General features: G+C 43.2%; 1 protein-coding gene across 6 annotated transcripts; it reads left to right on the top strand.

Moving 5' to 3' along the window:
* Positions 1-312: 312 nt before the first annotated feature.
* On the top strand, positions 313-24704 carry LOC104138490 (cilia- and flagella-associated protein 53). 6 transcript variants are annotated; one of them, XM_068928435.1, is made up of 9 exons: positions 313-661; positions 3948-4057; positions 6311-6540; positions 8569-8742; positions 16946-17249; positions 20119-20337; positions 21763-21979; positions 22501-22603; positions 24110-24704. In XM_068928435.1, exons 1-9 carry the CDS (start codon positions 355-357, stop codon positions 24333-24335), a joined length of 1890 nt encoding a protein of 629 aa, XP_068784536.1. In that variant the 5' UTR covers positions 313-354; the 3' UTR covers positions 24336-24704. The 6 variants fall into 6 exon arrangements, with proteins under 6 accessions (XP_068784536.1, XP_068784541.1, XP_068784537.1 ...); XM_068928436.1 differs by lacking the exon at positions 313-661 and adding an exon at positions 766-893 and having other exon boundaries at positions 24110-24700; XM_068928437.1 differs by lacking the exon at positions 313-661 and adding an exon at positions 2641-2830 and having other exon boundaries at positions 24110-24700.
* Positions 24705-25405: the final 701 nt, after the last annotated feature.

The following is a 25405-nucleotide window of genomic DNA, read 5'->3' as shown; positions in this document are numbered from 1 at the left end:
TCATGTGAGAACCATGAATTTATATAATTTCCTTGTAACCTGTCCTTTCCTCATTCTGTGCTTGAATCTAACCCTTGACCACTGCTTTTCATTGTGTCAGCTCCCTGATTGCGACTGACATTTTGGTGACTCATGGTGCATGGTCACTCTGTTGTAATGGAAGCAGCATGGGCAGAAAATCAGTCTCCTGCGAGTAGCAGGTGAGGCGGATGCAAAAGCATCTTTAGTGTTGTATGATTTTATTCCTCAAGATCATTAGAAACCTTACATCTCTAAAATATTCGTATACAAATAATGGAAAGGAAAATTTACAGTCAGCAAAGATAGCTCTTCAGCTAAAACCACTGAAATGTTATGGAGACCACTGATTTAGCAAAAGTGAAGACTGAAAAAGTCAAACGCAGAAGTTTCTCAGAATTCTTTCAGTTCCTCCTTACCTATTCCAGCTGGCTTTACGGACTCAACTCTTGGCCTACTTGTGAAAAAATAGCAGTTTTCTCAGCAGCAATTAGTCACATTTTCTCATTTTTACAAGAGGGAAGCTATTCCTACGCTGAGTTTAATCAGCAAGCCAAGGACTCTGCATGTGGACAAATACCGGCTTTTTGTCAAGCGCTAGCACACAGCTCCCCGCAGCAGCTGTATTCATCGGTGCATTCAGGTATGAGATTTTGCATTTTAAACCTTTACCACCTCACTATATATAGAATTTGATTTCTTTCATACGTCCGTGCTGTACTGAGCAGATACTGTAGATAACACTGCGGAAACAAATCCAGCAGCTACTACTGCAGCGCGTTCAAGAGTGTCTCACGCTCAGCTGTGGTCATTTGACCATGAGGGGAATTCTGACCGCTTACCCACTTGCTGACGTGGTGACCAAGGAAAGAGAGGTAGGACCTAGGTGATGAATCCCTGAAAGACGCCTGTTTGGTTTGTACGATTTTTCTGTAATATTCCATTGTAGCTGTAAGAGTTGAGACATAGTTAAAGCAGCTCAAAGACGTTTTGGTCTTGATTTCCCATCAGTGAGGGGCAAGCACCTAAAAACACGTAAAGCACATGACTGAAACCCCACAGCTCGAGAGGCCTGAGATGAGAATACTACAGCCTGGCCGGGCGGTGTGAGGGCACCTCAGCAACCCAGTGAGATTCTTTGACAAAATAAGAAGAAGAACAAGTCGTTCCACAGCAGACATGGGGAACTTGGGGACGGAGACAGAGACGGGGCAAGAGGACAGGGTCTTCTCAGTCAAAGCTGGAGCCTGCAGGGAGGAGAAGGAGGAGACCTTTGCTGAGCAGATCGTTGGCAGCTCAGCCCTTGGGCAGGGAGGTGGGGGACAGACTGCAGGAAGTCTGCCAGAACCAGCTGCAGTTTTGATGGCTGGATCCACCAAACTGTGTAAATACGCTTCCAGAGCGGCCCTGAGACATACTCTATGTATTCATGCTAATCTTTTGATGCTGGGCTTATACACCCTTCCTGTGCATCATGTTCCCCTTTTTGCGGTTACTCTTTGCTCTTTCAAGGTTGAGAGAAAGAAAGGAAAATAACATCTTTTCTACTTGCCAGTGAGCGTGGAGAGAGAGAAGAGCAGCTGCTCTCTCCTACTCCCTTCAGATGTGCTGGTCAGGAGTAAAAAAGAGTGTTTATCTGATGGGGCCTTTCTCAGAAGTAGTCAGGGAAGGACTCCAACCTCTGTGTTGCTACATTTACAGCACAACAACTGAGCATGAGCAGGGCGTGCAGTGACACCACCATCCCTGGCCAAATGCAAATCTGTCCCATCCGCTGCCTGGCTCCTTTATTCAGTCAGCAAGTTCACAGATCTTTTTCCAACTCCTAACATTTGAAGGCCAGCCGGCTACTCCCGGGCTGCCACTCACAGCTTCTCCTTAGCCCTCACAGGAAGCTCAGGGTTATTAAACATTAAGAATTACTTTTCCACAAATGATGTTGTGACGCTAGAAGCCTGAATCTTTGTTTCTGTGCGATTCCAGGGGGAGAAGCACAAAGAGACACATGGTTTTAACAGAAACCAGTGCTTTATTAAAGATAATCCTGAAGAATAATCAACACTACTTACAGCTGTGTAATTAAATATTTCAGAACGCTTAGGCTGCCCACTTACTATCAGCACAAATTAAAGTTTGGATTAATCACAAAGGTGAGAGATGGGAGCCTAAGATGTGGGACTCTGGTTTGTCAGGGGAAATCACGGACATTCCTGCCATGGCTGGGACTGCACGGCCCCGTGTCAGGATATATAGTCCTGGCTGGCATGTACTGGTTGTAGCACTGAGTGAAAGAAAGGCTTCCTCTTTCGTCCTGAAATTTGTATGTCAGTAAAAATTCCGATCTCTACTAGTCATGTAATGCATGTCAATGGAGACATGTTTACGTGACTCTCATCTCTCCGCTTCTGACTCATTCTGAACGTTCAGCCAGTCATGTGGATCTGGTCAGACAGCAAATCCATCGGAAAAAAAAGAATAAAAGTAGCCAAAAGATACAAGAAACAGGAGTCAGGATTTCCTTAAACATATATTTCAAAGATGGCCTGAAGCCACTAGCATGCAGGATGAAAAGGGAACATGACGGAAGGAGCCTGGGACTGTTTGAAGTGTGATGGGTAAGGAAACCCCGAGGGGAATTCAGAATTGAACAGGAACTCTGAACTTTGCTCAGAGTCCCAGTCTGGGAAGCCCGGAGCATGTGCAAGACAAGAAGGACTTTTGATCCTGTAGAAGGAAGGGAACCGATGTGTTCAAGTGCTGGCCCATGCAGCCAACCGCAGTACCACACAAAAGGAATCAAGAGCCGTGTAGGGTACGTTTTGTCTTTTATGAGGGATGGGGATGACTTTGGTTCCTTCAAAATTCTTTAATTATTCTACCAGAGGGATTAGAAGTGAAAAGTTTCCTTTGTACAAAAAAAAAGGGGGGGGGGGGGGAGAATCATTCCTCAGTTGATATCAATCAACCTCACATACTTCCTGTAAGAGCAGAAAGAGCCTACTGTCCTTGGCTGGATTTTCCCTTCTAGCATGAGAAGTTGCCGGCTAAAGACAACACCACAGATTTTGCTTTTAAAAAGAGGCTCCGGTTTCCCAAGTTGCATTAAATCATCACATGGTGCTGTCCCATCCTCCACTCATTGCAGGCTAAGCCTTCCCACCCGTTCCCTCATGCCTACGTTAGCATTCCTGCAGCTGATCCAAGGCAGATCAAGACCACGGAGCCGAGTAATGCCATCATTAGGGTTTACCTGCGTGAGCTGCATCTTTGTCTGACCGGCAAGAGAAAGGAGAGAGGTGATGCCATCCCTTTTCGTGGCTGTCTGCACCTGGGCGGGTTTAAAGCAGTTTGAAACCTTGACCCACACCTAAAGCTTTGATTTTGTTCAGCTGTTTATGCCCCAGTATAAAATGTGGCTTTTTCCTAGGAAGTTGTTTGGGTCTTCCTAAAAGAAAGGTTTCAGGAAGCAAAATTCATGTTCAGTTCAGGAAGGCTTCAGTGCCTTTGATAGAAGTTAATACTTTCAGAAAGGATTTGGACTGAGAGTTTCCAGATGACATATGGAAAGGGTGAGACTGTCTCAGGATCTACCTCTTATAGGACTTAACTACATTTTTTTGGCTTCATTTCTACCTAATGGGAATGTAGCTACTTTAAAAATCCCCCGTGTCCGCTGTTGATAGGGCTTGTATAAATGGTTATAAGAGATTTTTACTATTTCACTGGGACAAATCCCCCAAAATAATGACTGTTCTGATTTGACAAGGCACTCTGGCGGTGCCAGCCAGATTTACAAACTGGGATGGTTCCTTGTGGAACTGAAGCAAACCCCTCCAAGTTATGTAGTTATGTTGTTTAGGCAAACCTAGGAGGAGATAGTAAGGGAGGAACTTTTGGAAGGAAAACTCGATGTCCTACTGTCGTTCCAGGATCCAAGCTAGCAAACCCAAGATGGACCATGTGTTACATACCCTATCTTTCCCCAACTGAGGAACCACTGGAGAAGAGCACTGTGACCAGGATCCCCTTTGGCACGCAAGTTAAGGAGAATCTGTGTTTTCCTTTAATGTTAATGGAAAATAAGCTCAAAGTCACAAAGCATCCTTAATCCATTAAGAAAAACCACGGCAGTAACATACTGCTAACATACTGTTGATCGTATGTTTCTGCAGCCAACTCTTAAGCCCTGGATCCTTACTCCCCAACAAAAAAATCTTGTAATATCTCTTGACATTAGCACCAATGTTTTATTCCTTCTAGGCACTTAAGTAAAAGCTGCTACCAAGTGCAGTGCGTTATTACGCAATTTGAAAATTACTTCCACAAAAAGACAAAGAATCTAAGATTTTGAAACCTGCTGCCATATCCTCTTTAGGAGTAAGTCTTTTCATAGTTGGTGAAGGGACTTCACAGAAAACATTAATATGGGGGCTGCCAAGTCCTCTGAACCCAGTATCTTTTTTTTTTTTGATTTCCGACCAATGAGGTGCTGCACATCTGCATTCCAAATTTTGTACTTAAAAGCGGTTTTGTGTAAGCATTGAGACTAAGGCAATATTTCCCATTAAACACTCCATAAAATATTAGGCAAAACTATAATCTACCAAGAAATTCAGCCCTTCCAGCACTTGAATACTAGGATTTTCACTCTGGCAAAAAGCCATAGTTCTCTGCAGCTAAGTTTCCCTCACCCAAACATCTCAAAGAGTAAGTCACAACAGTGACTTACTAGTAAGATAGGTCTACATTGAAATAAACTCAAGAGACTTCACTTGTCCAAGCCCTACAGGGCTTGATCATATATAACATATATATTCAACAGCGTGTAACTTCTGTGTATCATACAGCTTTGTTGGGTAGTGCAAGGATCCCATCACTGATACCGAAAGCAAGTGCACTGCAAACGTCACTGGGATGGGAACGAGCTCTACCATCGCCTTTAGACTTTGACCTTTCTTTCTGCGGCTCATTTCTGTTTTTAACTTGTAATCAGACAAGCGCTGATTATCTGGAAGAAAGCAAAATTCCCGGCAGTATCTGGCCTCCTGCTCTTCAAAGCTTCAGCGAGCTTCTCCTTGAGCCAAACCTGTGGGGAACACACCTGCAGCCATCACCGATCCACAGCCAACAATCACAATCATTTCCCGTTTTCACCCGCTTCGGCTGGCAGCGCCGGAGTCCCTCCACTGGCAGCAGGCCCCAACCGCAGGCCAGGCCAGGCCAGCCCAGGCCGCCCGCGGGGCCCGTGCTGCGGGGGGGGGGGGGCCGTGGCGCCCCACAGCCTCCTGCCACGGGGAGCCCCACCTCACCAGGAGGCCTGAGCCTCATTTTACACCTCCATTAATTTGGAGGGAGGCTTCTGTCCGCGCTAACGGCGCCCGCGCCCGCGCTCCCGCTAGGTGTCACCGCCACTGCGCGCCCTCCCTCCTTCCCTCAGGCGCCTCGGACGGAGCGCGCATGCGCCGCCCACCCCCCGCTGTCCGCGCCTGCGCACCGAGTCCGGCCAGGCCGCGCATGCGCCGCGCTGGACCCAGGCGCGCTCCCCTTCTCTGCGCTTGCGCGAGAGGGTGGCGGGGCGGTCAGGTTCCGCGCGCGTCCGCCGGCGCTCTGAGGTCACTTCCGCCGCCCCGCGTCGCCATAGCGACGGGCGGCGCGTCCCGGAAGCAGGGCGGCCATGGAGGCGGTGGAGGCGCGATGGCACCGGCGGCACCGCGAGGTGCCGGGGCCCGCGCCGCGCTCCTTGGCGCTGGTGAGGGGCCGGGGGTCCCGCGGGGCGGTCCGCTCCGCTCCCGTGCCGAGTGGGGCAGGGAGGCCGCCCTCCAGTTGCCCCCGCGCTGTGTGGTGTGGGGCTGCGCCTTGGGGGGCGGGGGCGGGGGGCGTGAGGCCTGCGTGTGCGGTGGTGCAGTAATGGGGGGGGGGGCACTAGGCCCGGTGGAGCCGTGCTGAAGACGGAGACCGCGGGACTTTAGCCTGCGATGGGGGTGTTTGTGTGAGTCAGACCGTAAGAAACCCTCTGGGATGATAGCAGCTCCCTGCTGTGTCGATGGGGTAAGATTTAAGCCGAAGGCTGGCAACAAACAAGTTCCAGCTCCCTCAGCCTTTTCATGCTCTTGTGCTGAGGTCGTGCCCTTGCTTCCAGTCAGGGCTTGTCCAGATGCTAGCCTTAAGGTAACAACTGAACTGTGGTCATTCGGTGTTATATACTTACTTGGTCGTGAGTTCAGTTTAAAAAAGCAAACCAACAGAGTAACTGATTTTTGTTTCCATCACTGAAATATTCTTTTTCTTGCAGAGGTCCAAGCCTCCTAAACAAGATGTATGTGAAAAACTTGCCTTAACCTGCAGAAAGAAGGAAAAGGAACTCCTTAAATGTATTGATTTCTCCATGCTGTACAGCAAGTATCGTAATATCAATGAGCAGCAGGAACGCAGTGAACGCAAAAGACTGCACAACAGTGTACAGAGAAGGGTAGATGAGACAATGCAGGCATACCTGGCAGAGACTGAAGACAGGAGAGAGAGGTAATGCGCCACTAGCTAATACCTGTCTTACTAGTTTCAACCTCACTGTATCCTTAGAGGAATGATTACAGGAAAAAACACTCAGTAAATCTCAGCTCTGTATGTTAGACCATGCTTTGGGACACTGTCTTTTTTTCTCCATCATGATGGAGAGTATATGTACACTTACTTGTCAGCCGAATGGTGGGAGCCATTGGAGCAAGTAGGAGCTTTTGGGCTCTGGTTACTACTTCTAGAGACTGAAGCAATCACTGGAGATATGTATTCAAATACAGGAGCTACTGCCATCTGTACTGCATTTATAACCATGTCTGCCAAATGCAACAATGATGAGTAGTGTTTTAGTATTTCCACTGCTAAAAAAGAAATTTTAAAAGAATGAAGAGTACTATGATAAAAAAGTTGGAAAACCTAATTGTTGGATGTAATTGTGATTTTTGTTGTGACCTCATTAAATTAATGTTTAGTTCTCCTACAAGTAATAGATTGCAGCACAGGCAATTGGAAAAAAATTTTATTCCGAAATCATTCAAAAAAAATAAAGCTGAGGCATATTAGAATTTCACTATAGTGATCTGAGAAAATAGTCTTACAGTTCAATTTCTTGTTTACAGTCTTTCATGTTTGCAGCTGCAAAGGTTATCCGTTTGAAATTGTGATCTAATGCTCCTCACTGGACAGGAATTGTATGCTAATTTCATTCTTATTTATCTGCTCGAGATCCCCACGCAGTCTTCGCAGTGAGACTCAGCTCAGTGCAGCGGGTGTGCATACAGAAAGAGAGTGCAATTCAGTTTCCACAATGAGTCAGTCTTTGGCTTTGCTGCTGCAGCTCCCACCAGCTGCGCCTGTGTAGCTCACACAGTAGCAGGGACACCCCCTTTCTTAAAAGTGAGGGCGACTTCCTGGAGGTCACTGTGGACATGAGGGCTGGAATTAGCGAGTTCCTTGTTCTTCACCCCAAGTTTCTTGTTGCTAGAATAAGTTCTGAAACAGCCTTGGAAATGGATTCCTAAGATAAGGAGCTTAAATTGTGCCGAGACAGAAACTGCTGTGCCCGGGGAGGGGATCTTGAGGCATAACAGGAATGATCCCTGAGCTAAAATTCGATTTTATAATATGGGATTTGGATGTTCCCTGCGCATGCATTTGCAAGAAGTGCTGAAAGTATCTCAGTAACCATTTGTTGATTGTTTTCTTCACACCACATTTGTGTTGTGTTAGCCCTATGCCTGAGGGCTGCTGAACAAGCCCTTTTTTAGCTCAGTTTGATCACATTTTTTCCCATGCTATGATGTCTAAACCCCAAATGTAATTTAGTTCCCAGCCGAGAAGTCTAGACAGATACACTGGCATTATGTTTCTGATCCCTTTCTTTAAAAAATAGAAATTGCGCCAGCATAATTTAATTGTATTAGCTTTTAAAGCAGCCTTCTTGTCAGGCCCAAGCCTGCATTTGCCAACAGTGTGACTGTTTTAGACCCGTGCTTCATTAATATCTAAATGACTTCTTTATCCTTTGCTGTGATACTTGCATTTTCAAGAAAAATGGATTTAAACAAATCTATATGTTGCTCTAATAGCTATTTATTGCTGGACTAATATCAGATATAAAAAAGATTAATGATATATCCAAAACAAAGCAGCATAACATTAAGAAAAAGGTTCCTTTGGCTTATCAATTAAATTGAAAAGAGAAATCTTGCCAAAGAAAATATTAATGCACTTAACAAAAGAATGGTAATTCTTAGTTATAAAATCAAGGTAGATCTCTACAGAGTGGAAGTATTGATTCATCAGCGTGCTGATAGGATTTGCCACCACACAAGAAAACTAGCATTTGAGGTACCTGATTCTCTTGGTTATATATAATGGGGTTTTTTTTTCCTTTGTTGAACAGAGATTCTTCTGGACAATGTGTATGGAGAACAGCTTCAGTCTGTTTGCCTTCACAATAAATAAACTAAAATGTATCAATTGACAGAGAAGGCTGTTTTAGCTTTTATTACAATGTTTTCTTTGTTATAGGCTTCGTGAACTTTTGGAATCAGAGGAAAGCAGGTACTTTGCTGAGATGGAGTCACTTGAAGAAACTGTCCTGGAAAAACAAGCAAAAATGAGGGAGCGAGCAAAGTTGCTGAGAGAGAAGAGAGAGCAAGAAAGACAAAAACTGGTTACTGAAAAACGGGAGCAGCAATTCAGGTATCTCCATAAAATATCTTATTAAATAGAATTTAGGTTACTAAATACAAAGAGGCAATTTAACAAGCAGGTGACAATATATTGAGGAAGGAAAGGTACATGTAATTGAAATGATAAATACAAAGTTAAGGTGATTTGGATAGATGTGTGCAAGCTTTGCCCGCTTGCCTGCTTGTCAAAAGTTGAAAGGTCTCAGGTAGTTTGCATACGTTGGACCAGATTGTAGTCCTTCTGATCTTTATTAAAGGGATGCAGCCTTGGAGACCCAGTTTGCAATGCTGTAATGCTCGGTGAAGTCTGTGAACAACACTCTTCATTAACAGTGATGAAAGCAACAGGTACATAGAGCTGTCCTGTCTCCATTGTTTAAGTGTTGAGACACCATGAAAAAATTCTTCCAAGTGCAGTATGGAAATCTTTGCCCTGTGTGAATATCCCTGCACTTTCTCCTGCTAAATCAGCTGTTTTTGTAGTTTCTTGTTGGGGCATACAGTTCTATTTTTGCTTTATACCTTGAGAGTAAAAAGAGCCCATGGATGCTTAATGTGGCCTAAAATGTGCTTATTAAGCTGAATACATGGACAATCTTAATTTTTCAAGGATCTTCTAAAAAGATAGATTTTTATTTACTGTACACTTTTCAAGAGTTCTAGTTGAAGCTAAGGCTTTAATGCAACCTGAAGTTCTGAGCCAATCTTCCTGGATGCTGAGCCTGGCAATTTTCTTTGAAGTCATTAAGGTTTGTGGGTGCTTATCAGGCCCTGAGGCCTTAGCATGAAATCTGACTTGTTCAGTTCTTGGGAATCTGGTTTTCTTAGGAAGGGATGAAAAAATTTTAAACCGCATTAATAGTAATCATAATTTCAAGAATCCTTCCCAAGCCTTCCACAGTGGTACGGAAATCCACAACAGCTACTCCTTACTGTGGAGAGGCTGAGGTGTTACATTTCACTTCTGCATATACTCTGACTACCTAATTTGACAGATAAATGTCCTTTTCTTAAAAGTGGGTTTTATTGGCTGAGACTGATGTTGAGGCAGTATATGCAGTTCTGAATTCCCACGCTGGCTTGAAAATGTGTCCCTCACAATTTACAATCCCTACCTCGTTCCCTACCCACAACCCAAAGCGATTAAAATTCACTTTTAAGATGGTTCAGTGGAGACGTTTCTGGAATGCCCTCTTACTTTGTACTCGTAGCCACTTTTGCATACCAAGGAAGGGATTCAGCTTGAGGTTTAGACACCTAAAAGTAGGTGTGTAAGTGTTGGTATTTCCATATTCACTGGATGTCTAAAATCACGTTCTACTCAGCAGATCTCCATTGAGATCAGGACAGTTAAAGAAGCCTAAGCTCACCTTGCGGTAGACACACTAGTCTGGCAGCTGAACTGCACCCTAAACACCACTGACTGTATTGACCAGATCTCCATTGACTAGAATGGGAATTTAACTGCTTGGCTTACATGTAGATTACTGTTTTAGATGCTTAATTCTTAACTTAGATGCTTAAAAATTGTGTTTTAATTGCAAAAACAATCCTACCGATGAATCTCATCCTCTGATGATATGTATTTAGACTTGCATGCTGCAGTTACCTGTCTTAATATCTCGGGTCCCTGGTCTTCCCAACACAATTCTCATGATCTATGGCTCACTCAGGGTCTCACTCGGTCCATCATCCTTCTACCTTTTCCAGTCTGCTGTTGGATAGGAGCAATATTCATGCCACACAATTCCCCGTGTACATATGTCGCTGGAGCTTTTACATTTGGTGTTTTGCTGGCTGCAATTTTTAGAGGATTTAGAGGCGGCAAAATCATCTTTCTTCATGGCTATTATGAAAGTGGCAATACTTGGTGTCTTTGCAGATGAATCCTCATCCTACAGCACAGTTAAAGAAAAAGGTTCTGTGCATCGATGTAATGGTTATATATTTTTATAGTCAGAGTCTCTCTCCTTCTCTCTCTTTATCTAAGTTCTATCAAATTTCATGTGAAGGTCTCTATAAACAAAAAGTATAATAAAGCCAGGTGACGAGTTTGACTTGTTTGTTGACCTCTCCTTATGAAGCTGGATTATCTTTCTTCATGTATTTGCTTGGAAACGTTTTTAAAGCATTTTCCTCCCTTTTTTTTCAGTGAGAAAGGAAGTTTCTACTGTGGCGATAGAAGTTACCGATCTAATCAGAATCTGGTATCTGAATCCAGATAGTCTTCTCTATACTAGTCTTCTCTAAGTCGCGCATACTAGTCTTCTCTAAGTCGGCCCAAACCTGTTGTTCCCCGCTGCTACTTGTCCCTTTCTTTCCCAAACTCTGCTGGTCCACGCAGAGGTCTAGGAGCAGGCTTTGCTGCATAGGAGGTATTGAGTACTTCCACTTTCTCTGTATCATCCGTCACTAGGTTGTATCCCCATCCATCAGTGGATCCCCGTTTTTCTTGAACTTCCTTTTGCTTCTAGTATATTGGTGAATCGCTTCTTGCAATCTTTTGTTGCCTGCTGTTTCCACCTCTTACATGTCTCTTTAGGTGCCTGAGTTCATAGAGAAGCCCTGTGCTTCCACACGGGCCTTGTGCTGACCTGGATGTAGAGGCTGCTTCAGGCCAGAAGGGATGTCTGCACCCACTGGGGCAGGAGATGCTGCCCTTTGGCACGTTGTCACCATTTGTAGGTGCTCTTTATCCATGAGTGGTGCCCTGTGTGTGCCCTGCCTTAACATGTATGACCTCAACATGCTCTTTTCACAGCCCCTGGTTGCTGGCGCTCTCTACGTGCCAGATAAATAGGAAGCGCAATGCGAGTCTGGTCTGCCGCTCTGCAGATTCTCAGCTTGGTAGGGTGAGGGAGATTTGCCACTTGCTGTGCAAGTTCCTTTGTTTCAGATAGTCTAAGATATCTGTTGCTGGCAACACTTTCTCCTAGTTATCCCAACGTCTGCATGAGTTCGGGATGAGATGGAAAGTGAAGGGAACGTGTATGGAAGAGTGAAGCATTTGAAGAGCTGGTGAACAGTGCAGTATGACCTTCTCATGTCTTCAGAAGGTCCTTATAATTCACAGTGATTCTAATCTCTGCTGTTTTGGGTCCTGATTTTTGTTAAAAGGTATTGGTTTAAAACAGTTTTAAATTTGTCACTGGTACTTTTAATTAAATGAGCAGATTGTCTTTCTTGAGACATTGTTCATTCTGAGTTAGTGTGCTTGTAGTATCTTTCAAAGCAGAGAAGCAGTAATCCCCTCCCCCAGTCTTTTATTAACTCAGTGATTTTTATTTGCTATAATGTCTGGTCTAAAATAAGACCTGTCAAAAGGCTGAATCCCATTATCACCAGTTATACAATGCAGAAAAATTGATGGCCCTGCTTTGTGCCGGGAGTTGGGCTGGATGACCTGCAGAGGTCCCTTCCAAAATCTGCTATTGCATGGTTGTATGGCTGCAATAAGCACTTCACAGAAAGCTGGCCTTAAACCCCATGAGCAAAGATGCTGTTCAAAATTTGGTTCTAGTTTAGGGGTTTTGGTGGGACAGCCGCTCTGTATTAGCAGTCACAATACAATTCTGAATGTGTCCAGTAGTGCATTGGAGCAGGAGAGGGCAAGCCAGATAAGTCCAGTGCATCATATTCAACTTCAAGAAAGGAAGTATGTAAAAATGAGTCAATTAATAATAATAATAATAATGATGAAACTTAAAAGGAGCAGTTCGGAAAGCAAGAAGCCTACAAACAGTTTGGAGGCTGTTCAAAGACACTAGAAGCCAAAGTGAAATGTATGCTACAATTTGAAAAGAAAACAAAGCATTTCAATAAAATCCCTCCCTACATGGCTCGGTAGAAATATTAAGGATTCACTGGGAAAAGGCTAGCACTTAAAAACGGAACTTTTGCCCATACAGAGAGAGTAGGAAAAGCTCATAAAGCATGGCAGGTCATATGTGAACAGAAAGTTAAAAGAGCTAAAAAAGATTACAAAGGCACCTTTTTAAAAGGTTGTTAAAAGCTTATAGTAATTTATTTTACTATATTGAAGCGGAAAGCTAGCTAGCCACTGATGGTACCATTTTGTGACAAAGATACGAAAGAGGCACTCGGTGATGATCAGTCCATAGCAGAAAATGAATTATTGGCATACATTTTCACTGCTGAGGATTTGGGGGGAACTCCTGCCTCAGTGCATTCCTTGCAGCCAATACGTTGGAGGAGCGCATTAAATATGAAGTAAATATAAAGAAGCTTGAGATCCAGAATACAAGTCAGTGAGTCACTTGGACTCTAGGGCATGCACCTGAGAGGCCTCAAGGAGCTTGAACACCCTTGCAGCAGGATGCTGTGGGGGCAGCTGGTATCAGCATGTCCAAGGAGAGATGAGGCAAAGTTGTGGATGACAGAGCCATAAAAAGATAGTACAGGGAATAGACAAGGATGTGATGTACCCACAAACATCCTTAATACAACAAGTTTTGGATGCTGGGGAACTGTGAGGTAATGACCACAGCGTGGCCAGATTTGTGGATTCTTCCTAGATGGCATCTCCTGTTGTTGCTGGCAGAGACGGAGCACAGGGCTAGCTGGACCGCTGATCTTTTGCTGTTATATAAAATGCTATTAGAGAGCTATATGGAAAGAAGCTCTAGAGGATGAAAAGGCTTGGGTCTGGACACAGTGGGAAGGGGTGGCATATTTCACTTGTGGGCTTGAGCACCAGAACAGCCGTTTATCTGCCACCCAGCGATACCTGGAGCTGGCTGTGCCCAAAGCAGAATGGGTGTGTGGTTGGGAGAGAACGGAGGGGTGGGCAGAAGGGCAAAATTCCTTCCCGAGTGAGATAAAGATTAAGGAATGATTTTGGGGGAGGCGGGAAGAGAAGATCTGAGTCTTGGACGTCTGTCCTTGATAGGTTTGGGTTGTTAGGAGGAAGCAGGAAGTATTCGCATTGCGGGTGTTCGCGTGTGACTGTGATTTATGGAACGGGAGCTTACTGAAGAACTGGATCCGCAACCAGAAAGCTGTAAATGTGTCACAGCCTGTCATCTAGAGCACACCCAGAGGAACCCCAGGAGATCATTTCGGTAATAACTAAATATGCACATGCTTCTGTTCCTCTGTCTCTGAATTTTATAGCTATGTCGAATATCTCTCTAACACCTGATACAGACTTCATATTTCTCTTAACTTTAAGCAAGGCACTCTATTATTTTACAGGTACTGGTTCTTAAACCTGAGGTATAGGAATACCTATAGTGCACAGCACTCCAGGATGTTACTCCAGGGTACTCAAGGAGGCAGCTTTTTAACTCGTCTTGCGGGCCAGGTTTGCAGGGGGTATGTATAGAAAGAACTGCTTTTCAGTATGGGTATTCGCCAGGAAAGGTCCTTCGTTGTGAGGAGATAGAGAGCACGGTGCTTGAACCGGCAGAGTCCTGCTGGAATTCGTAGCTGTTTTGTGCAGGGCTGCAACTTCTGCGGAAAAATATCCGGTCAGTGTTAGTCTGAGGGAATGTTCCTTAATGATATATTTAGAGAAAATTACAATTAAATTACAATTAAAATTTGCATAAAACACATATTGCATCCTCTTTATTGTGATAACGTCAGAAGTATCCATATAGAGAATGTTGTTATCGCAGCATCTTTGTACCACAGCTATAAAATGAATAAATAACTGGGGGTGGGGGGTTGGGATAAATGTAGTTTCTGTCTTTGGGAAGTGACTACATAGAGGCCAGAATTTGAATGTTAAGAAGCTTAGGTTAGCAAAGTGAGGAGTAGAAACAGCCATCTGGGGGAGCAGATGTTCATAGATTGCTTTAAAAGCTGCTTGGAAGGAATTATTGTGATGAAATCAAGCAATTACAGAGTTATTTTATATTAACATTCTAACTGTGTCAAGCTGTTATTTATTTAACTTATCTTCCCCTCTGAGAATTCAATTGCATTGAGGTTAGCTTAAAATCATGAAAAAGAATAACTTAATTTTTTAATCCTTCAGCTACTGAGGGAACTTTGAACCCATTATATTAAGATAATATAGTTATTGCTAATGCTATGGGTCTTCGAATCTGAAGAATGGTACGCTTTCCACAGAACATTTTAGAAATACGTTCTTTATGAATACGAATTAGTGTTGTCATCTCTAATCACCGTTAACTTCTACCCAGAAGTTGGACCAACGTTTGGTTAGAGGATGCAGTGTCCTAGGATTGGGAGAGAAAAGTGCTGTTTTCAAGAGGTTTGATTTTTATATGGACTTGATGTTAGCAAAAGCAGATGTGACAGATTACTATTGGTTTTTTTTCTCAGTTAGAAACAGTTAAGAGGTTAGAAATGCCTTTTGGATATCGAGCGAAATGAGAATTTTCTTTTCCCTTGTTTATTGCTTGCGTACTGTGCTTAGCACCTTTCACCCCAGCCTCCGTGGCATTCGGTGCTTTACAAGCAGCGAACGAAGAGAGAGGTGCTCTGGCCCCAGCAGCTTACGGCTGAACCATGAGGCAGAAAACAGTGGCTGCTGGCAAGAAGAAGACATGGATGGAGACGGCAGCTGTACTGGATTTAGGAAACATTTGGAAAAGTGAAAACTTTCTAACACTGAGCCCCTTAGTCTCACGTTAGGATATGGCAAAGCGTTCTTGAGGAGGAGTGCTGAACCATTGGGGGAGGAATATTCTTGGTACGCACAGACGAGGATTACATTTTTTTTTTTTTGACTTCCTAGTAACTTTTGTCCCAGTATCTAAAATCTAGGCATTATGTCTCACAAAACTAACCATTTTTTAGTTTTACTGTTAAACCTATGGGATGTTGAGGTGAGAGAGAAATTTGGAGTGAAACCAAAGAACTTTGGGAAGTCTGTTTCCCTGAACGTAGGGATTTATTAGCATGCGCAGACAGTTTGGGAGGTCCTACATCCCCGTATGTGTTTAGGGAACTCCTGCCACCCTGCAGAGGGGTCACCATCGGGTTTGTGCTCGACTCCGGGCCTGCAAGAGTACCTGTCCTGCGAGGAGTGGACTGCAAAGACAGATCCTCAGCAGAGCCATGGAATATGGAAAAGTAAAACACTGAAAGTCTTATTTCAGTGCTGGCAATTTTAATTTTGCTTGTAAGTAAGAAAATATATTGAGTAATAGAATTCATTCAGATTTTGTTTTTATGAAAATTAAATAACCATCCTGATGTTGAGAACTATAATACTATGAAATAGCTGCTTGATGAATATTTAATATTTTTGCTTTACAGAATTGTCAGAGTAACATTGCATAAAGTAAAAATATTTCACATTATACAAATAACTACTGCTGTCACACAATGGTTCCAGATTCGGTCAATGATTTCTTATGATGCCCGCTATGAATTCTCAAATAGCATTGCAGTAATCCATAGAAGATAGTTTCATTCAGCATGAAATAATTTGAGATTTTTTTTTTACTTCACAGCATGCATGTGTGCTTATCACACATCCCTAATGCTTATAGATATCCACCATTATCTGTTCCTTTCACATTTTCACTTTATGAAAATCTATATCCTGTTTATAGAATGGAATTAAAATGCTTGTATGCTGTTCAAATTAAATTTTGTTTGATCGCACCTGCTGATCTCCACAGTGCTTTATTTGTAAAAATGAAAGTGGACAGAGTCTGTAAATAGTTGCATGCTCTTCAGTTGAAGGTAAGTATTCACATATATGCAATCCAGCTTTAGGGAGTAAATGAAAACTAAAAGCTATTTTACTTGTTCGATGAATTACTAGCTTCTCCAGGATTTTACTGCAGTTTTTACGAACTATCCCACAAAATTAATAAAATTCTAGTGGCCCCTGTTTAACAGCGTAACATAAATTTCCGCTTTCAGAGTAGTTTCTGAATGTGATGGGGCTTTCGAGTGACCAGTAAAGCTAGTCTAAGTCTTCAGTTGAGTAAAGGACAATTTAAATGTTGGAACGTGTGTAATGTTAAATATATACACACAAATAGAAATACAGGAGCTGCTCTTCAACTCATTAATGTCAAAATCCCCATCAAAACGGGCTCTCTGTGATTCCTTAGGCCTCCCGAGGAGTCAGTGTCGGACCAGGAGTAAGACTTTGGCATCCTGAGCTGCAGTCCTATGCGCGGTTGTGAGTTTGGGGCCCTCCATCTCTCACACACCACCAGACTTGATTATTATTATTTTTTCCCACTTATTTTGTTGCCATTCAGAGAACAATGTGAGGAGTTTCGCACGTGGTGGGTGCAGAAGCACCGCAGGGAAGTGTGTGCAGACCGACTGGCCCAGCTAGCTCTTAAGGAGGAATTGAAAAAGCAACAACAGAAGGAGGAGCAAATGTTTGCCGAGCTTTGGGAAGAGGATAGGTTGGCCAAGGAAAAACGAGAGGCGGCGGATATGCAGAAAGCAGCAGAACAACATCGAGAAGTGCTGAGCGTCCTCGGAGCCCAGGTAGCCGTGCTGAACGCTCACAGAGAGGAAGCAAAGCGGCTGAAAGAAGAAGAGGCTCGCTTGCTGGTAATTTCCATGTCGTTCTCAATTCAGCATTCTCCAAAAGGCCCTCCTAACGACAGGCTTACTGGACATTGAGATTAATCTGTACCTTATTTGTATTTTCACTGATTCCATTAGTACCTGAGGCCCTCCTATTATGTTAAGCCTCTTTTCCAGAGCCATGGCAAAGGCACTCCAGTTTACAGAGGGAAATGCGTCTCTTGAAATTTAGCATGTAATGGGATTGTAGCATTCAAAGCCTCGTGGAGCCTTGGTGGGAAACTGAAATGTTTTTCAGCTTTTGCCAGACGTCTTTGCAATTTTCTGACTTCCAGTTTCCAGTGGGATAGCTAGAGAGATTCTTGTATCCCTGCAATAATGCACCCCAGGTCTCGGGGTGAGCCACGGAGCCAAACTGCAGCCCCGGGTCATGTCTCCCAGCTTGTTCTCACCCCGCTCTTTCTAATCCAAGGCTTGTACTGGAGCTGGCCGGGAGCACAGGCAGCCAAGCCCTTGAGCAGGGAGACGTGCAGGGCCTGTTGGTGCACCCGGGGCCCCTGACAGATACGTAGCTATAAGGAGCGGGGGTGTGTGTTTGTATATGAAAAATGCCAACCGCTTATGCAGTCAGGCTTTGCTTGCTCATACTTCCATTTTTTACAGTTATGTGGTTGCATTTCACCATTCTGTGGTCAGTAATGCAGGCAGCAATGTTTTGCAGGTGTAGGTACCCCCTCTGACTGAATTTCAGAATCTACACCCCTTTTTAAAGCTCAGTCTTTAACAGATACAAATCTGCAAGCAATGCCAAAGCTCTTTCACCTATTAGAGCTGGCTGGTGGCAGGTGCCACATCGTGGGAAATATTCAACTCATTTAGCTCAACTCTTCTGGCCACTGCCCTCTTCTTTTCTCGTCTTCCGCCAGCGTAGGCTTGGCTTAATTGTGTTAACTTTGGTGGAGCTCACTAATTCACAATACTCTGCCTTGACCTAATGAATTATGGGAGCCTGCTTGGTTCAGACTCAGTCCTCATTTTTTAGATAGGCTGTGTGAGCGGTATTCATGTTGCTGCTATTCACACCTAGTGATCAAATGATCAGGCAGGGTACTCCAAGGCTTTCAAAGCTGATACTGGCAAGGTGTGAACTCCATTTCTTTTTAGAAATAATGGCGATTATGAGTCTCAAGTTTGGAAGATCTTGCTGTAAAAGTGCAGAGTCCTTATTGCAAGCTAGACTGCAATGTTTCACTTTTTTGAAAACATGTGCAAGAAAAGTCTTTTCTTTTGGCAACTTCTAAGGCACAGCTAGTCCTCTGAGACAAAAAGCATTTCTTACCTGGCCTTTTCAGAAAAATGGTGTTAGAACAGAAGACTTTGTAGCTTCCCCTGAAGACAGCTGCCTTGAGCTCTGTGAAGGAGAGCAATTCCTGGTAAAATGGTATAATCTCTGAAAAAAAGCTTTTCAAAGGGTCCATAAAGGAGAGTTTCTGTTTTGAAAATGGGGCACAATCCTTTTTCCGCAGAAGAGCCGTGTGACAGATGGCCGCATGACAGGTATCTCCGAGCAGAGTCTGTAGCCTCTAATGATCAGAGGTTTCATCAGAGTTAAGGGCAGGCAATGGACAGCTAAGTGTATCTGTGTCTAACTGCTTTCTACGGGCTGTTGCAAAGGAAAAAGGTTTTTTGAGGAAGGAAAACGTGCTTTCCTGCTTGTAGCCACAGAAAGCGCTAGACATGTTTCTGCCAAGGCATTTCAGTCCTGGCTTGCAGAAGGATCATTGGCAACAATTTCTTTGCATGTTTACAATGTTGTATTAATGCGTCATATAAACTGCCATAGAAAAAGCACAGTGGATCCCATCCTTAGCAATTCTCATACACCTCCAATGGTGTCAGGATTCAACCGAAGACGTGTGCCATTTTGCGAACTTCCCCAGTAGTTTGCTCACTGTTCCCACCTTCTTTCCTTCTTTACTGTTCAAAGTCTTTTGGATTACTTATTCAGTGGCTCAGATAAGATACTGAGAGTTTCGAAGCTGTTTTATCAGCTTCCGAAAGTGCATTTGGCCATTCAGACAGAGCCTCTTCCACCATCCTGGGAAGGCAATGCAGCAATGTCAGCTGCAAGAGTCAGGATGGGTGTGTTATGCAGCCAAGCGCAGCTTGTCTTTCCATGTGGAGGGGATTAGAAAGGCTGTTTATAACAAACTTACTGATGCATTTTAGAAGAATTGTTTATGTTATGAAAGAGCCACTTTATTTAAAACTAGGTTGACAAGACAGCTAAGATGTAGTTTCTGAGACCTGTAGATAAGTTAACGATGGCCCCATCCTGTGTTACTATGATGTTTGAGTGCAGGATGTTCAGGAATTATACTAAGTTACTTTATTGATTCTACTCGCTAATTTTTGGTTAAATAATCTTGTGTGCGTATATATATCTGTAACATTCATTAACATATACAGTATATATAATATACTCAGTTATAGGGAGGAGAGCATGGCTCCGCTATTGGCTAGTGGTTACAGCTGTGTATGAGGGCTTGGATATGGATCATATGTGTTGAAATTCTTTTAATTTCCTCTAAAGAGATGACTCTGTCTATCCGCTTGAAGTATTTAGAGAGTGTCAGGCATTCCAGTATTTTGTTCTGAAGTGCATGTGATAATTAAAGATAAAATCCTGAAATCTAATGAATGGTATGCTAAAATGTTCATGCTTTAACAGCTCTAAGAGATGACACTAATAATTCCAAAATCTTCTAGTGTCAGTCAGAAAGGCTTTTAATATTTATCTTCCCTCTTCTGTGTTCCAATTAAACTGATCCTACCCATCATTTTGTTTGAAGTTATACAATGTTTTGCAAGTTGGCTGTTCTTATTGTTGTAGGAAGAAGAAAAGCAACTGCTTAAACTAGAAAGCGAACGACTTCAGATGGAGAAATTACAAAAGCAGAAGGAGTGCGGGGACATGTTGGTCAGTGCAGCACAGGACAAGATGAAGCGTCTGAATGAAGAAAAACAGGAGGAACTTGCCCTAGATATGAAGATCCTAGAAAAAACTCTTCAGGAATCCCAAGGGGCCACAGAGGAGAAAAAGAAAAGAAAAGTAAGGGCAAGAGATGTTCATTTTGAAGTTTGGGGCAATACCTCACCTGGACTAACTTTATGGCTGTTAGTGGAGTTGCGCAGTATAAATGAGATCAGGCACAAGCCCTCTTCTCCGAACAAGGTGATTCTTTTGTTGTGTTGCCTGTTGCCTCTCCTCCTGCCAGCGCGCTACCCTTCTGAAGAAGCCTGCTATCCGTTGCAATCACAGTGAGTACTTTAAAGCTTGTTCTGCGGTCTGCAAGGCTGCGAGGTTAGACCAAAGGAGAGGGCTCCCAGGTAATCCTGGAATCTTGTCCCCTCCCTGTGCTGATTTCATTATGCATAAATTACTTAACCTTTTGGGGCTTTATCCTGTGTGGATATAATGGAGATGAGCAAAAGTTTTCTGTTTCATGGACCTAATTTATTAAATATTTGTAACTGCAGAGGAAAGTAAATATTTAACCTACTCTAATGCATTAAAATACTAAGAAACAGTTTTAAATCTTTAATTATTAGCTAGCTATAATTGTAGTTGAAGAATACAAGTGAAAGTTTTTTGCATGCCACAGCATAACTTGAATTCCGGTTTTTGTATTGCTACAGAAGGATCATAAGCAACTATTGCTTCATTTTATGTGGTACTTCTTGGTGTTCGTTTTAGTTATAACAAGTTAATAACACTCCTCTGCAGCAGAGGTTCTATTTTTACTTTAAAAACATATACCTTCTTTTTAAGCAAATCAGTTTTCATTAGCAATGGTAACCTGCCCTTCTTTATTCCTGGCAGAAAAGATGCCACTGCCAATGTCTGCAGCTACTTCCTTCAGTTTAGGCACGAGACCTTGCATTAAATATCTTGGAGATGCCATGAAAACATGGATGTGTCTATCACTTCTTTAATTTAAAACAAGTAGATTGCCCAGCATTTGGGGTGAAAACAGGTCTCGAGGTACCTTTAAGACAGAGCAGGGAGCTGCATTCCTTATTCTGCTCAGGTATTTAAAAGCTCTTGTAGGTTAGAAAAGTGGTATCAACTTCTTCCATAACCACCAATCACTTAGACCTTGGGACAAAATTAGAAGAGCTGATATTTAGAACTCTATTCGCTCCCATGTCTTCTAATGTAGGTGGGGTGAAGTCGTCCAGGCAGCTGTGGAAAGTGTTTGCCAAATTTCTGTGCTGCAGGCAGCCGAACTGCTAGGAGGAGAGCACAACTCTCTTGTCGTTGTATTTGTTTGGCTCTCACACTGTTCTCCAGGCATCGGCTACTGGCTAGGGGACAGATTTTGCACAGTTCTTTCTGCGACAGAGCTCTGAACAGAGATCTCTCTTCCCAGCCCCATTTCCCACATTGGCCACAAACCACTGTTTCTCTTCACTTTTTTGAAAAGCGCGGTTTTAACTTGTTTGCTCAGATCTGCAAATGTCCGTGTGTTTGCAGCAAGAGCTTTTCAAGGAGCAGCAGACTTACTGGGCACACCTGGCACAACAGCTGGAGGAGGAGAAACAGCGAGAAAAAGAAGCGGACAAGCTCCTTGATGAAGAGATGGCGAAGGCTTGGGCCAAGAAAGCTGAGCAATTGCGATTAGAAAAGGAAGCTAGAAAACAGCTACTGAAAGATGTCCTGGATACAAGACAACTGCAGATTGAGGAGAAGTGTAAGTAGTAACAGCTCCCTGTCTGTGCACCAAACAGGGCTCTTGCTATGTGAATGCAAGTTTTGGCAGGGGCAGGAGCAGGTGCAGAGGGAGTACCACACACCGCTTCCTGGAGGACCGTCTGGCCTGGCGTGCACGGGTTGCATGGATGAGTGTACAGCAGTGCTATTGTCTGTGAATCTGCTCCTGAAACTTTATTCCTACGGGCAGTGCTTACACCGATTTCTCATTGCTATTACCAGAACAAAGCCTAGTAAAGTAAGGCTTGCATGAGTGTGCAATCATTATTATTAATTACATTATTATTGTTAAGAAGTTCTGAATGTGAAATCTTTTCTGAGCGATGACAAACAAACAGGCTAAGAATATCCTTCCTATTGCTGGTGTGCCTCTCCAGAAACAAAAAAGCTCAGGCTTGCTATTTAGGCCGCTTGGCTTGAATACAGTCTCACTGTTCCTTCAAGCTTAGCAGGGCTAAGCGAGTAAGTATCTTCTGAAAGTATTTTTTTTATTTTTTGCAGTGGAGAGAAATGCAAAGGAACAGGAAGAACTTGCCCAAGAAAGGAAGCTATTTGCTGAAGCAATCACAGAACTCAAACGTATAGAAGAAGAAAAATATGCAAGGTATTTTTCTTTTATACTGCTGGTTCCTTTTATTGCAGGCCAAGCTTTTAAACTTCCAAGTTGGCTAATTCTTCTTTTCAGCTAACTGTGCAAGAGAGTACTTGGCTCTCTTCTGTACAGAGAGGCTCTGCCACAAAACTTAACAGGTCCAAACTGCTCAGTAGCAGCCCAGTTATATTGCAATTGGTATTAAATTACCAATTCTGATCTCATCATACAAATAATGGCGTTTCCTTACATATACTTGTTTTGGACTCTTTGGACCATCATGTGACTTATACTAATTGTGTTTAATAAACACATCCTCTGACACTCTGAGCTGTTACTAGGAGTGGCCGAGGTTTGGGGAGGAGAATTTAATGAAAGGTTAGTTCATTACTTACCTAGGAGAATTTGGCCGTTCAGACTTCTTGCTGAACTCCACCCACGTACCTCCCTTGAACAATAGTACAGTCAGCCACAAAAATACCAGACTAGCGCACATCACCCCGTTCCACAGGCTTCTCATTGCCTTGCTTTTCCTCAAGGCAAGAATTTTGTTATTCGCAGTAGCTAAAATGTACCTCTGGGTGTCATGCCAAACCTAGGGCAAAGCACCTTATTTCACTCATGCGATTACCTTTTGCTACTTCTGCCCGTTCTCTCGGCACGTGCGAGCAGGAGGTAACCGAGTAGCTCCTTCCAGAGCTAGTATCTGTTGCATCTCCGATAGCGTTATCGGTAACGTTCTCTTGGGTACGGCGGAAATCGCACCCTGTGGAAGTAAACGTGCAGGACTTCACTTTGGGTATGCTTCACTTTGTGGCAAGGATGGCATTCAGTGGTGTCAGTAAGTGCCACGTGGTTCAGCCTGTATTGTTTTAGCACACAAGTCTTGACTAGACTGCTGGCATTTAAGCGTCTACGTGATTTCTGCTCTTGAAGTGCCTGAGCACGTAGGTAGGCTTCCACTGCCACTCCAGCGGGTAGTGAAAGAAATACGTGGCTCTTGAGGTAGAGTGGAAGGATGATTTCTTCTGACAGCCATTTCCTAGCATATCCGCACAGTGCTGTAGCAGGAGTCTGCACCTTGCCTTCCCAGTCGGAAGTGCGTTGTCGTTATCTTCAAGGAGGGAGTGGAAACTGGGTGTGAGGATGCCACAGCAGTGAGCCACAGCTAGGAAAGAGCTGAAACCTGACATGCTCGTTCTCTGTCTTCTCATTGCCCTGAGGGTGGCCAGAGAAAGCGTGCTGAAACCAAGGGGGCTTTCTTGCCTTTTTTTTTTTTTTTTTTTTGTTAAGCACCGATTTTGCAGTCTGCGTTACAAAAGACAGCAGAATGCAATTCATGCTTCAAAGAACTTCAGGTTAATTAACAATGTCACATTTATTTAGTAGAGTGGCAGTTACTGTTATCTCCTAACAGGAGTTTGAATCGTTCTTTGGTCTAAGGTTGCATGTTAACAGATAAAAACCCAAGTTATTTACACGTACCTCATAAATAAGTTATTCATATGTCATTTCCAGAAAAGTAAAGGAAGCAAAAGAATACCAAGAGCAACTCAAGGCTCAGATTGCCTATCAACAACAAGCCCGTGATGCTGAGGAAGAAGAGAAGCAGCGAGAATATGAATCAGCCCTGGCAGCAGAGAGAGCTTACCAGAAAAGAATAGAGGATATTCTAGCAAGGCCTTCTGTGACACTAGCAGAAATCCATCCTTTGAGGAGGAGACTCTTGTCTAGCACACAATAGCACACAAGATCACTTATGATATTTTAGCTCACTTTAGATTGCGTTTAAAAACATTTTTCTAAAGGCTTTTATAACTGATTCTAATTAGGAGGCCCCTCTGCCCTGTTAAGCTCAAAATATTTTACTGGCAAATAGAAGAAATGTGGTATTTTAAAGGTTATTTTCTCCTTATTGGATTTTCTTTCACAAATTCACTGATCCAAATCAAAGCGTTTGATACTTTTAATATAAGAATATTGTACCTTCTCCATAGTACAATACTGTATTATTATGGCATGAATGATATGCAGGTGTTCCTTAAAATCTGCAAACTGAAAACTTTGCGGAAGAGTTTCAGCAAACTTTTATTAAAATGCCGTTCAAACAGCAAATATTTGCAAACCTTTTCTTTTTGTCCTTAGACAAATGGCATTAGGTAGCACATCTTCATTTTCCTTGTTAAATATAAAATGATGACTCTATTTTACGATGGCTAGACAGTGAAGAACAAATACAGCTTTGTATGTATTTGATAGCTTTTGAATCGTCTGTGGGACAGCAGAGTCCCAAAGCTAGTCTGTAAGGACAAATTTACTTGTGCAGGACCAAAGTCGTCTTTTTTTTTTTTTTTTTTCCCAAAAAAGGTTATTCTTTATCCTGTTGGTGGCAAGTCTACATCTTAAAACTATCTTAAATTGTCACCATTGTCATAGTTTGAACACACGTGGAACAGGGGGCCAGGGCACTAACAAAGTTTTAAAAACAAAGCAACACAAAAAATGGCTACACATTAACATGAAGGTCTTGGAAGGGTTTTGGAACAGGGAAGAAGGGACACATCCTTGCAGCCCGCCCTACCCTCAGCTCTCCTACAGTAAGGACCAGATCTCCCTTTAGGCAGGAGAAGGAGAAGGGGCCATGGGGAGGACAGATGAGAACGACCCACTTTTTCCGCACAGTATTCCCCTCAACCAGCTCCCTGGTGTTTTCCTTTTTTTCTTTTCTCTTTGCTTTTTAAGAAGAGGGAAGTGAAGAATTCATTTATAACCTCATTCTTTCCTTGCTAATGGGTTTTGTGGCATCCTGAGATG

Source organism: Struthio camelus, chromosome Z (assembly GCF_040807025.1).
Source record: "Struthio camelus isolate bStrCam1 chromosome Z, bStrCam1.hap1, whole genome shotgun sequence".
NCBI lineage: Eukaryota > Metazoa > Chordata > Aves > Struthioniformes > Struthionidae > Struthio > Struthio camelus.
This window is presented reverse-complemented; position numbering and strand designations above follow the sequence as displayed.